General features: G+C 53.9%; 1 protein-coding gene across 1 annotated transcript in view; it reads right to left on the reverse strand.

Moving 5' to 3' along the window:
* Nucleotides 1-1030: 1030 nt before the first annotated feature.
* Nucleotides 1031-12072, reverse strand: part of XXYLT1 (xyloside xylosyltransferase 1) — a 75825-nt gene continuing 64783 nt past the window's right edge. Inside the window, exon 5 of the mRNA XM_026058076.1 lies at nt 1031-2509. Coding sequence (XP_025913861.1) covers nt 2113-2509 — 397 coding nt within the window. The 3' untranslated portion in view covers nt 1031-2112. The remainder of the gene's footprint in view (nt 2510-12072) is intronic.

Consider the following 12072-nt stretch of genomic DNA (forward strand, 5'->3'; position numbering starts at 1 on the left):
TCCTTCTCTCTCTCTCGCATGTGCACACCAAACATGCACGCACACATATGCACACACACACGCACACACCAGCTTGATTTAAATAAAGCAGTTCAGAAAGCGGCTTAATGCACTTGTGCCATCCCCTCTTACAAAAATGCATGCAAAAGTCTGCAACCTCCTACCAAGACAGCACAGACAGGATTTTTTTTAAGGAGCAGCGATGCAGACCAGGCCTGAAGCCTGGTCATTCATGGCACAGATGGCTCCTTCTAAACAAGCCTCGATTATGGTGATGGATGATTTTCTTTTTAAATCCAGGTGCTACATGAAAATCTCTCACTTTGTGTTATCAGCCTGTTTAGACTTCAAGCCGCAGTGGAGAGCTCAGGTGCGCTGCTGGCAGCTCTTCTCCTGCCGAGCGCAGGGGCTGAAAGCTGCAGAAGCCAGTGATGCTGCGACGAACGTAATCTGGCCATTGGTATAAACAGTGCCACCAAGCTCCAGCGAAAGCTTGGGCAGCTTTGACCCTGATGCAGAGTATAGTGAGGCAGCAAACACCTGCTTAAACACAAAACTGCAGGTACAGTGAGAATTAGTTATTGGCTACATGGAGGTATAAGAGGCACGGTAAAATTGCACATGTGCACACACCCGCACCCTGAACACGTCTGAACTGACATAATTGCTTGAATGGCCCTGCCAAAAAAAACCCAAACCAACCAAAACTTTTCTCAACAGAACCAGGAGGGGAAGGGGGTCCTTCCTCCTCTTCCTCAAGGGAAACTACTCCTCTGCCTTAAAGGATGCTGAGCCCATGAGATGGGAATTGCTTTCTCTGAGCTGGTCCCACAGGGGCCTTCCCCACACCATCCGAGCAAGAGAGCGCACGCAGCCCGCTGTCCTGGAGATGACCATCCCTCCAAAACACAGACCAGGGGATCGACGCATGTCCACCCAGACAGGGCTTGGACACACACGTCTACATGTGCAAAGGCTCTGCACAGTCACCATCATTGCTGCCAGTAACTATCTCGCTCTCACACACACAGTACGTGAACTGAGTAATTTTATTGCATCACTCACTCAGGACAGACGTGATTAAACACAGTGGTAAGCTACACAGGGCACCATTTTCATCTGCCCAACAGATGTATATCAACTACTTTTTAATCATGATAAAAAGAACACAAAAACTCCTATGACACATGACTTTAGTTGTGCTGCAGAAAACCAGAAAAGTGTGTTTTACATCTGCAGCTTTATTACAGTACAAAAGGTTAAAGACAAAGCTACAAAAATGAACCTATTTGTACACGCTCACTGAATGCTTTTAAGACAAGATACGGCAGTAAAGCTTTTATTGCTAAGAAGAACCAATGGAAGGCTTTAAAGCTCATCTAGCATTCAATTTTTGTTCGCAGGTAACCCAATTTAAAGCAGCTTTGTCAGTCTTTAAAACCCTTCTGCCTATCTGGAATGCTTCAAAAGGAAGATGACCTGAGGACAGTGTCTGCTCTTGAGACGGACCAGACGGATGCTCTGCATGAGGTGCAGAAATGGGCCACCAAGGAAYGCTAAAATGAAACCCCAGCCGCCTAGCTGTGAACTCCTGTCAACCGTTAGATAACGCAGTGCTGCACAGCACCCACAGAGCCAGCACCCTCAGCAAGTGTGCAAAAGCAGCGACCACCTGAAAGCCCTTCAGCTGTCCCTAGCATTGCTGTGTGCAGCCCCCAGGCCTGGGGGGGCAGTCAATGCTGGCAAGAGACTGTAGCAGAGATGGGCACCATGGACTTGCCCAAAATCACAAGGTGAGCCAGTGTCAGAGTTAGGAATGGAGCCCAGGCAGGTCGACTGCAAGTGTCCTGCTCTAGCCACTAAACTGCACTTTCTCCTGGAGCTATGAGGCTATAGGTAGTGGGATAGTGAACACTCCTGGGGTCTCCAGGGATCAGGAATCCCTCTGGGATGCGGATCCCCCAGGGATGCAATGAATCAGGCTGGCCACCCTTCCAGGAGGACTGCTGGTGCAGCCACTATGGTTTTGTATGGCTCTTGTACGGCTTTGTAGGAATTGTTGCAGTCACCAGCCAAAGGCAGGCAGATCTGCTCCCAGAGGAGGCAGGTGCCCTAGTCTTCAGGGATCGGGGTGTTGCAGTTCCCATGATAAATTTTGACCTCACYCTCACACTGGAAGTACTGGTCAAACACATCACTGTAGCCGTGGTCCTTCCACCATGTGCAAAGCTGCCGATTCCACGTGCAGTCAAGCACGTGGAACAGTTCTGGGTGCTCCATCCCAATCATGGTGAAGAAATCCTGGTCCCCAAGGTGGCCCTTGAAGTGGTACTTCTCTGTGAGCTTCTGCACCATGGCAGGCTCCAACAGCTGGTTGTAGAGCTTGGACTGCCTCATGGCTTCCAAGTTCAGGAGCAGGACGCCGCTGTTGAAGCCAGGCAGCCCATCAGGAGGGGGGTCCCCCACTTTGGTTTGGGGGTTCTCGCGGCGATACTGCCAGAACGTGTGCCTGGAAGAGGAAATAGAGTAACATTGGTGTTAGTGATTGCAGGGCAAAGAGCAGCCAGGTACAGTCTGGGCAGAGCTGGAAATTACTATCTAATGCACTCTGTGCACAGCTCAGTCTCCTGCTCGTAGCATCTCTGAGAACCCAAAAAACTAAAACCTCATGCTGGGACTCTTAAATTTTTCACAACCAGGAAGGCAAGCCAGGTACAAAACTGATGCACAATAACTGCTTCAACAGAAGGACTGTTGGACCATGTGGCTGCATCATACAGCCCAGAGACTCTCAACCATGGCCTCTTGTGTCATGTGGGTCACACGGGAAGAGATGTCTTGCATACTCTAAAGCCCTCAGGTGACAGAAAGTTTTTCATTTCCAGGGCCATTACTCCATAGCCAGTTACCTTGCTCGCTAAAGCACTGAACTTACCATCCACCTGAGGGATCTCACAGTGCTCTCTTCTGCTAGCTGGAGGTACCTAATCTCCCACTGCAGCTTGGTGCTCCATAGGCTGCTCTTTCTCTGTCTCCTTGCACAGGATATTGCCTAGACCTCAAATCATTCTTTTTGCTCTCTTCTAAAGCCTCTTTTGTTTTTACCAACATCGTTCTGATGAGTAAACTGGACACAGGACCCTGTGACTGCTCACATGGCTGTGTAGAGAGATGAAACCACAACCCTCATGCTTAGGTCAAAGGATGAGACGTGCTTCTCAGCCAATAAATGCCAGGTTCTTACAGTCCTTTCCAGAGCTGCTGCCTTCCAGGATACACGCCACAAATGCAGGGCAAGGGACGCGTTCACTGGTCCTGGCAGTAGGAGCTAGCTTTTTGTTTTGCTGAAATGCACATTGTTTCAGTGAGCCTTACAAAGTAGGTCAGGTCTGTCTGTGGGACAGACTCATCCATTTGTGTGTAGTCTGCAAAYGCTATTGGCATTTTTTGTTTCTCCCCGGATCAGTGGTAAAAATATTGAGCAACAGTGGGCTGAACAGGATAAAAAAAAAAGTCTATCACGTCAAGAAAGCTGCTCTTAACCACTAAAGCTGTGATCTGGTTACAGTCCTTAGAGCTTCTAGACCAGACTTGTTCTCCTTAGAGCCCTTGCTGACTCACATTGGCACTGCTGACCCCACGTCAGCCACATTGCCTGCCTTGTGATGGTCAGGTTAATGGACTGTGACTCTATGTCAGCCATGCACCCACCCAAGGATTTCCAAGTGCTTCACAAATGTCAAAGCAGACCTGGTTCCTCAGCWTCTCTCTTCAGTGAAACCAACAGATGGAAAATGTCAGGGACAGGGTTGAAGTTACTCTTAAAAACAAATATTAAGCCAAGGGTTTTCAGTGTCTGTCATATACGGACACAATACACATCTTCCAAATTCTCTGGCTCCCATATAGTAAAGATTAGCCTTCCAACAACAGTCTTTCTTGTCTTTGTTGCCCATTATGGACCCTTGGAAAGAGCCCATGAACAGGCTGAAACCCTGTTGGACAAGCTAATTGAAATGAAAATAGTAAAGGAGAACTGGCCACACTTTGCTCTTGGTGCCTGCTGTCTCTCCGAGTGGCTCCAGCCTAGGACACTGCCCCAAGTGAGACCCATGCTAAGGTACTGGAATCTCTCCCATTTGTTTAAGATGACAAGAAGTCATTAAAACTGACCCTCTAGTTCCAACAGGAACTACAGCTATAGGAGCTCCCTCCAGAACAAGCTAAATCCCTTCTTGTTCCTGCCAAAAATGATCTCTGAGGCCCCACTAACACTGTTCCCATAGAGACCTTCAAAGCAGCGTCCCATTAACGCAGCCAGCGGCCCCGTCCGCCCCAGCAGCCTGCTTTGAAGGTGGGCAGCGGCGCAGTCCCGCGATTAGCCCAGCCTGACTCCTGTGGCTTCCTGCAGGGACATTGTTTCACCCAGATACAATGCAGAGCTTTGCCGCGCGGCGATAGCACGGGATTTGGTTAAACAAAGAATCTGCCAAAGATAAACACTCGGCGAGCTGCAGTYGGAGAGGCGGGGGACGGCCAGCTCCCGCTCAGCCGCAGCGTGCACAGGGACACCACCCTGCGTGCCTGCATGGCCAGTCCCCTCCTCCCCGCATGCACCGTGGAGATAACCAGCGAAAGAGCCGTCCTGGAGGCTTCGGGGACCGCGCTCCTGCTCCTGCTGCAGCAACAGCGCGACCACTGCCCCGGCCGCCGTCAGAGCCACGGCGTAACAACGCCTGCAGCTCTCCGTGCAGGGGAAGGGACGGGAAAGAGGTCTGAAAGCAGGAGAAACGATTAAATGACTGCTTTCCGCTCCGCGGCACTCCTGCCATGGCGCAAATCCAGTCGGAGCAGCCGAGGCGGTGCCAAAGCTTGCGCATCCCATTTCTAGCGCGCGGAGCCTCCCCGTCCCGCTGCCCAGCCGGCAGGCGCTGCCCTCGCCTCCYCTCCCGCGGGCAGCCCCGCCGTGCTCCCACGGCCAGCGCCCGGTGTCGTCCCCCCTGCGCACAGCCCCCCCAACAGCGCGGGGCACAATCTGCTCCCTCCCCCCTCCTCCTCCTCCTCCTTCACCCAGCAGCACCGGGTGCCCACGCGGCAGCCGACTGGGGCACGCCGGCCCCAAGCCGGCCACCTGCAGAGCCCAGAGAGGTGCCCCGCTCTCCCAAGGCCTCGCTCCAGCCCTGCTGGCAGCACCGAGAGGTCCTTTCCGTGCAGTGCTCTGGGAGGAGAGGATCTAGGACATCACAGCCAGCAGGTCCCCTCCTAGCTCTGTGATCACAGGACACAGGGACACAGACGGGCCTTTTCGCCTGACTCACTCTGGGGCACCATAACTCTGGGGTTGCTTTTTGGGAGCTTTGGGTTAACCTGCTCTGCCACTCCAAATTTTTATCAAWGTTGTGTAGCAGCTATATGGCACGGCAGCCGGGAAAACACGGCTTGGAAAATATCTTGCAGCGAACGGAACCTCGGCAGCAGAGCGCACAGCGTCACTATTACTATTTGATCACAGAGAAGCTCCAGCCCAAAGATGGGCCCCAGTTCAAGGCTGTGCAAAAAGAAGGCTTGAAATAAATCCCTCAGATCAGCAGAAATACTTCTGAAAAATAATAAAAAAAAGAAATCCAGTGGCAACACTTCATTACCTAAATAAGCACTGCCTTCAGCATTTGCAGCCCTAGGAAGGCTTAGACATAGCAGCTCTGGCAGGCGCAATCCTGACCAGCTAATTTCCAGCTGCCAAGGAGAACAAAGTGGTGCAAGTCTAGAAACACAAAAACTCAAGAAGGTGATTCAAATGGGAAAAATTTAGACTWCCTAAGCAAGCAGCACAAAAATGTCTTTGGCTCCTTACTTCACCCTGGGGCAGTGAGCACACCCCACCATACCCACACAAGCTGTTCCCACTTGCAGAGACTGAATTCACCCCATGCTCTTATCCAGGAGCTTCAGCTGGGGTTGAATCCACCCCCACAAATCACTTCCATTCAGACGGAAAGTCTTCTGCCCCCAAGCAGCATCCTCTGCTGAAAGCCAGGCAGTTCAGAGCACGCAGAGCTTGCAAGGCAGATGCCAGGCCAGAGGGGACCTGGGGACCAGCCACCCCGATCTTCGAGACAGCACAGGGCTGCCAGTACTGCTCTCTCAGCCCAGCCCCAACACTTAAGGCAAAGCTATGCCACTTCWTTGTGCCTTGCTGTGAAGATGTCAGGGAGGGACAATGCTTTGGTTAAGAAGAATAAACCAAGCATGTCTCTGGTTCCTGTCTGAATTTATCAGACACYGATCAAAGTCTCTATGTATGTACAGGGGAAACAGATTTGTTGGTGGATGTCTTGGATTTAACATACGAAGCTTTAATATGGTCCCATGTTTGGAAGGTGAAGCTGGAGTAATTCAGACAAAGAAGATACAAAATTTGCCACTGGAACAACCTAAAGTCATGGTGGATACTCCCCCGCTGGGAACTTTTAAATCAAAACTTTTTTTCTAAAAAGCTGTGTTCAATTCTAACAGGCATTAGCTCAGGGAATCCTATGGCTTSTGCAGAGATCAGATAATCAAATCCAACCCTTTGGTCTTTCCTCTGAATCCCCTGGGTCTTGAGAGGAGCCCTGCACAGGTGAGTCACAGGAGRGCTGCGTGACCGGCCAAGATGAGAGCCAGGATTCAGCCATCACCAGGAGAATTACCCCAGCAGAAAACGTGGATCTATCAAGAATGCCAGTTGGGAGTACACTTTTTATTTCCTGATCAGGAGAACCAGAACCATAACATAGCATCACTTCCTTACAATTTTCCATTTAGATGCTTCGGATTCGAAACTCTGAAATTTCTCATTTCATTAAGGCTTTTATACTCTTCCCTTTTGTCTCATTCAGGATGGAAAGGGATTTTTGAAAGTGCCAGTTTCCCATGGAAGTAAGGCYCAGTTTTGAACAGCTGTCTCCATGCCTCCTGGAGAAGGAAAGACAGAGGATGGAGGCCTYGAGCCTGAGGGCAGCAATGGTCATTTGATCTAAAGCACAGGGAAGAGATAAAAGGGCTCTGCCAGTGCAAAGAGCAGTTATGTCTTCGGGACAGACACCAGGCCACCACAAAGAAGACTTGTGGATGCCCACAGAAAATGGGAAACACAGCCCTTCTGACGTGGCGTTAGGCTGAAGCTCCACGTGCAAAGRCTGCATCCAGCCTTGCGCTCATCAGCCTCAGGAGCTGGTCCAGATACAGGGCTGAGCGCAACTGTGCAGCTCCATGGGCTGAGTGGAGACTGGCTCAAGCCCATCTCCACATTTTCTGCTCTCTCTACATATTTCTAGCAATGCTGGAAAGCAATCCTCATGCTCAAAAAACGATGAAAAAATCTGGCRGAAGGGAGACGGTGAGAGCAGAGGGAGGTGCCTTTCAAACTCCAGAGCAGTGGAACTGATTATTTGTTTCGCACTCCTATTTCCAAAAACATATGCTGTCCAAGCTGCTGCCAGGTTGCTTGGCGAGGGACTAAATCACAACCCCTGCAAGYAGCTTGCTATAATAGGAAAAATGACACTGCCTCAGCCCTCGGCACCGCCCAGCTGCCGGCCGCGTCTCCCGCTGCCAGCCGCAGGTCCCGGCCAGGCCTCCGCGAGGGCGAAAGCAGATCTGTATGAAATGACTCAATCAAGTTTTGAGCAGTGTCCTTTCCCAGCGGATTATTCCGGGATGGCTAATCCAGGTAAATGCAGGAGCACTGATGAGGAGGGAACAACGTGCTGGTTTTTGCAGAGAGAGGAGACAGACAAACAAGCCGCAATTGTTTCACAGCTTCCTCCCCGCCCGGGCCAGGGCTGACACGAAAAAGCCATTYGCCGCTTGCAGCGCGTGCAGGGAGCACAGCGGAGCGGGGGAGAGGGGAGCACGTGCAGCCCCCGGGGAGCCGGCCGGGGGCAAACCTGCAGCGCGCCCGGACGTGAGGAGCTCAGAGAGCCGCCGACGGCTCCACGGTGCCGACAGCTCGGGCGCCTGCTCGCAGCGCGCCGCCGCAACCTTCGCGGCGCTGGGCTGGGGCCAGCCGAGGCAAAGGTACTTTGGCAGGGCTGCCACCAGCATCCGTGCAGCCCGCAGCCTGGACTTCCCTCCGCTTTCGTCTGTCCYGTGGGGGCTTTTGGTTGTCCCCTTCTCAGGAACCAGGGTAGAGCAGAGCCTGGCCACAGGGTACCCACCCGGGAAGGGGGAGTGGAAGAAGGAGCGGTGGTGCAAGAGTGTTTTCYTTAGAGGAGACAAGGCCCAGGGAAAACACATCAACCAGCCAAACAGTTATCCYGGCTTGCACCTCCCCTTCGCTCTGCCCTGTCTCAAATCTCCCCTTTGCTCCTGGTTCAAATTTTGACAAAACGTGGGAAGAAAATCCAAGGGGATCGGTAAAGCTCTGCACAAGCTGCCAGGATCCAGGGAGCTCCAGGATCCGGGGAGCTCAATGGAAATGTCTCCCAGTCCCAAACTCCTGCAGGCCCCTCGTCACAGCAAGGAGACCTGAGAGAGGCTCTGGAGCAGCCTGGTCCCCAGGCCAAGATGGTCCCTTCAGAGATTTGGTCAAGGTAGTGTCTGTGCTGCTAGCACGGAGGGGCAAAGACCTCTGGGTGGCAAAAGGGGTTACCTCCTGCTGTCCCCAGTGGAAGTCACTGACATTTATAATCAACCTACCGACYGCTTTGGGGACAGCCTGCTATTTTTCTTCTGTAACCAAACTGCCAAGTGCACAATTTTAGACTGTGCTCTGTATAATGTTCTCTGTGGGAAATGAAGCTGCAGGTGTTTTTCAACGGAGAAAGCACACATGGAAACATCTTGCAGTTCTGGAAAAATCACAATTAGCAGGTGCTCCACAACAACGGAACAAGCTGTGCAAAACACACAGTTCCCCCCAACCACAGTAAAAACAGAAATCAGTGAATCACAAAGTCCACACGGCAAGACGATTCCTCCATAGGCCAGAGCCGGGCCCCGTCTGAGCAAGAAGGACGACGCAGGAGGGAACGGACCTCCGAACGCACCACACGTGGGCTCTCCGGGCTACACCCAGGGATGGAGGCTTCAGCATCCCCGCTCTGCTGGGGCTACGCAGGCCGTCCCTCTGCACCGTGCTCCCTCTGGCTGCCGCGGGGAGCTTCTGCCCACAGCAGACAGCCCAGGAGGGATGGGAGATGGTGCCCTGAGGCACTGGCAGACGCCAGCAGCCTGTGTTTCTGCCCCCAGCGCTCCCAGGCAAACCCGTCTGCCAGCAGGACTCAGCAGAGCATGCGGCGCCCCGGCCTGCATGTGAGCACAAGCAGCAGGCACGACCCACGCTGCCGGGCTGCCGACACCGACGTCCCGCGACAAGCCTCCTCCTCCCCTCGCCAGCTCACGGCGTGGCGCAGGTTTGCCGGCTCAGCACCAAACTCGCCACAGACGCTTTCGGGGCAGCGCTGCCTGCAGGGAGTCTGGCTGAGAACTGAACGCGGACCCGACTCGCAACACCAATAAGCTGCGCTGCACAGTAAGGCTCAAGGGTAAGGTGGTTTTGAGCATCCCGCACCCGTGGAGGTGAGGCTTGTCCGTGCAGATCAGCATGTTYACGCAGGCCTCCGAGCGTCCGGGAGGCGTGGGGCCGCCGGGGCCGAGGCGGTGGCGCGGGAGCCCCCRGCTCTCCGCTGCGCCCAGCCGCAGCAGGGCTGCTCCCGAGCGCACCGGCCAGCGCAAAGCTACGAGCGGGGCCACAGCGACACCGGCCAAGGCTCTGGGGTCCTTTCTGCAACACCGGCAGCCCTAGCTGGAGAGATCAGACCGGGAAGAGCCCGCTCCCGCTTGCCCGGCAATGAAAGGCCTCCAGCAAAGGCAGGAAGGCAGCCCGGAGATCCCTGCTATCGCAAGGATGAAAAGCAGCAGGAAACTGCTGGCTGGGAGGAGGGGAAGAGAAAGGAAGAGAAGGCATTTCAGACCTTCGCTAAGCAGCAGGCTGACCATGGCCCCTCTTCAAGGGAGGGGAAAAAACGTTCCCAGACATGACCCGGGGCCCCCGACACCGCAAGAAAACACCGGGGAGTTTTGCAGGGCGGTCGGTGCGAACGCCTGCCGGCAGCCCCGACGCCCCGCGGCGGAGGGCTACCCCGCGCCGAGGGGCTTTGCTTTGAGGAGCTGTTTATAAACAGAGCCTGCATGTGCTAGGAAACATCTGGAGAGCAGCATTTCCAAGCATTCAAACACAGGGCCCAGGCAGCCCAGATAAAAAAAAAAAATTCCACAAGGACTTCCCTTGCCGGCCGAGCACACGGCCCTCCGGCCCGGCTTCCTCCCGCGCACCAGCGCCTGCCAAGGCACCGTCCCGCGCGGCCTCCGCGAGACGCGCCCGCGCCGTCTGCCTCCGAAATAACCAGCCTGCTGCTGCCTTGCACGCTGGCAAGCACGAGGCCTGATTACACAGTGTTCAAAGCCAGGCTTCAAGGCAGAGCTGTAATACCATGTTTTAAAATACCTTCTTGTTACGCTGCTGAGAATAGCTTCTGCGGAGAGAAGAAATCGTTCCGTGTATTACCTGTACTTGGCAGGTCTCTCTCCCTTTCTCACGCAGCGAGGCGCAAAGGCCTGGCGAGTGCCTGTGCCGCTGTGTCCCGAGCCGGTGAGGCTCCCGGGGAGCGTGGTGGGGCTGCCCGAAGCACCGCGCACACCCGTGGGATTAATTACAGTGCTGGGCACCTTCTGCCCTTGAGCCAACAGGTTTGTTATTAGCTACAAATGGAGAAGCATCAGCGTTGAAGAGAAACCTGGTGGTAAAAAGACCAGCAACCAGGCATCCCAGGCTCTCTTCGGGCTGGGGGCACAGTCTCACTGGGAGATATCAGCAAGCCCTTAAGCACATTGGGCTTCAATCCCAGCAGAAACATTAGCGTGGATGAGTTAGTGACCATGAGGGCCAGTTACACGGGAACATCAGCTGCTGCAGGATCAGGATACCAACAGCAAGCACCTGGCACTGCCCCCACATAGTCTGTGGACTAGGCTTGCATGTTTGTACCCATCAGAGATGTTCAAGAGGCTGAAACCCTGCTGCACTGGCAGCACAGCCACTGCCAGCCTCGCTGTCAAGGATGCGGACCCTCCCCGTGCAGTGGCATCTCCAGAAATAGTGACAACATGCTGGTCCTCCTTCAAGCCCTGCAGCCACGGAAATGCAAAGCCTGGTCAGAAAAGCGGATCCAGACACCAGTTGTAACGAATGCTGGGCCAGCCCCATGGAGGCTGCGGTCAGAGGATGCTCCGGGAAAGGCTGCAGTATTTTCCCTTGGGCAGAGCTAACGCAATCATGCACCATGCATGTACACTGTACATGCCTCACCAGTGCATGCATCCGATGCAATCCCTCTCCTCTCCTAAAGGAGAGAAGTGAAGGCCAGTAGCCATGCAATAAAGTGATGAAAATTAAGGGACCTGGGCACAATAAACATTCATGGGCTACTAAACTTCTTGTTGGAGTTCACTGGTTTGACTCCAGCTCTTGCCAGCCCTGGCAGAGTTTGGGCCATCTGCCGACTGCCTGGCAGGGTAGGGGATGTAGCAGCTGCAGCCCAGCGCCTCCAGGACACGCTTTGTCGCTGGAGCCTCTCCGGTTGAGACCAGCGACTGCAGGCCACGGGCTGAGTGTGCTCCAGAGACCAAGCCCTTCGCACGAGCCAGCCAAGCACGCTGTTCCTCCCACAGACGGGAAACACAGGCTGCCTTCACTTTCCATGCCCAGGTCAACAGCAGCCCTGCCAGCCTAAACACAAACTAAAATAACAAGTGCACGCTCTTGCTGCTTCGAAATATGTTTTTAAATTACTGAGCTAGAAAATAAATGGATGGAGGCATTATCCCGAYCTGTAGCTGCTGGCAAACATAGTCATTCCCATAGAAGGAGCAACGAAATACAGGCACACCGCACTCCTCTGCTCTGTGCCACTGCCAAAGCACCTCTGAAGCTGGCAGGAGGCTTCCCTGCAAGGCTGCGCTCACTCCACACCTCGAACTTTTCCCAAACAAGGTGCCAACAGCCAAGCTCGCTGCTTGCTCCAGCCC

This window comes from Apteryx rowi, unplaced genomic scaffold (genome assembly GCF_003343035.1).
Source record: "Apteryx rowi isolate R43461 unplaced genomic scaffold, aptRow1 scaffold_142, whole genome shotgun sequence".
NCBI lineage: Eukaryota > Metazoa > Chordata > Aves > Apterygiformes > Apterygidae > Apteryx > Apteryx rowi.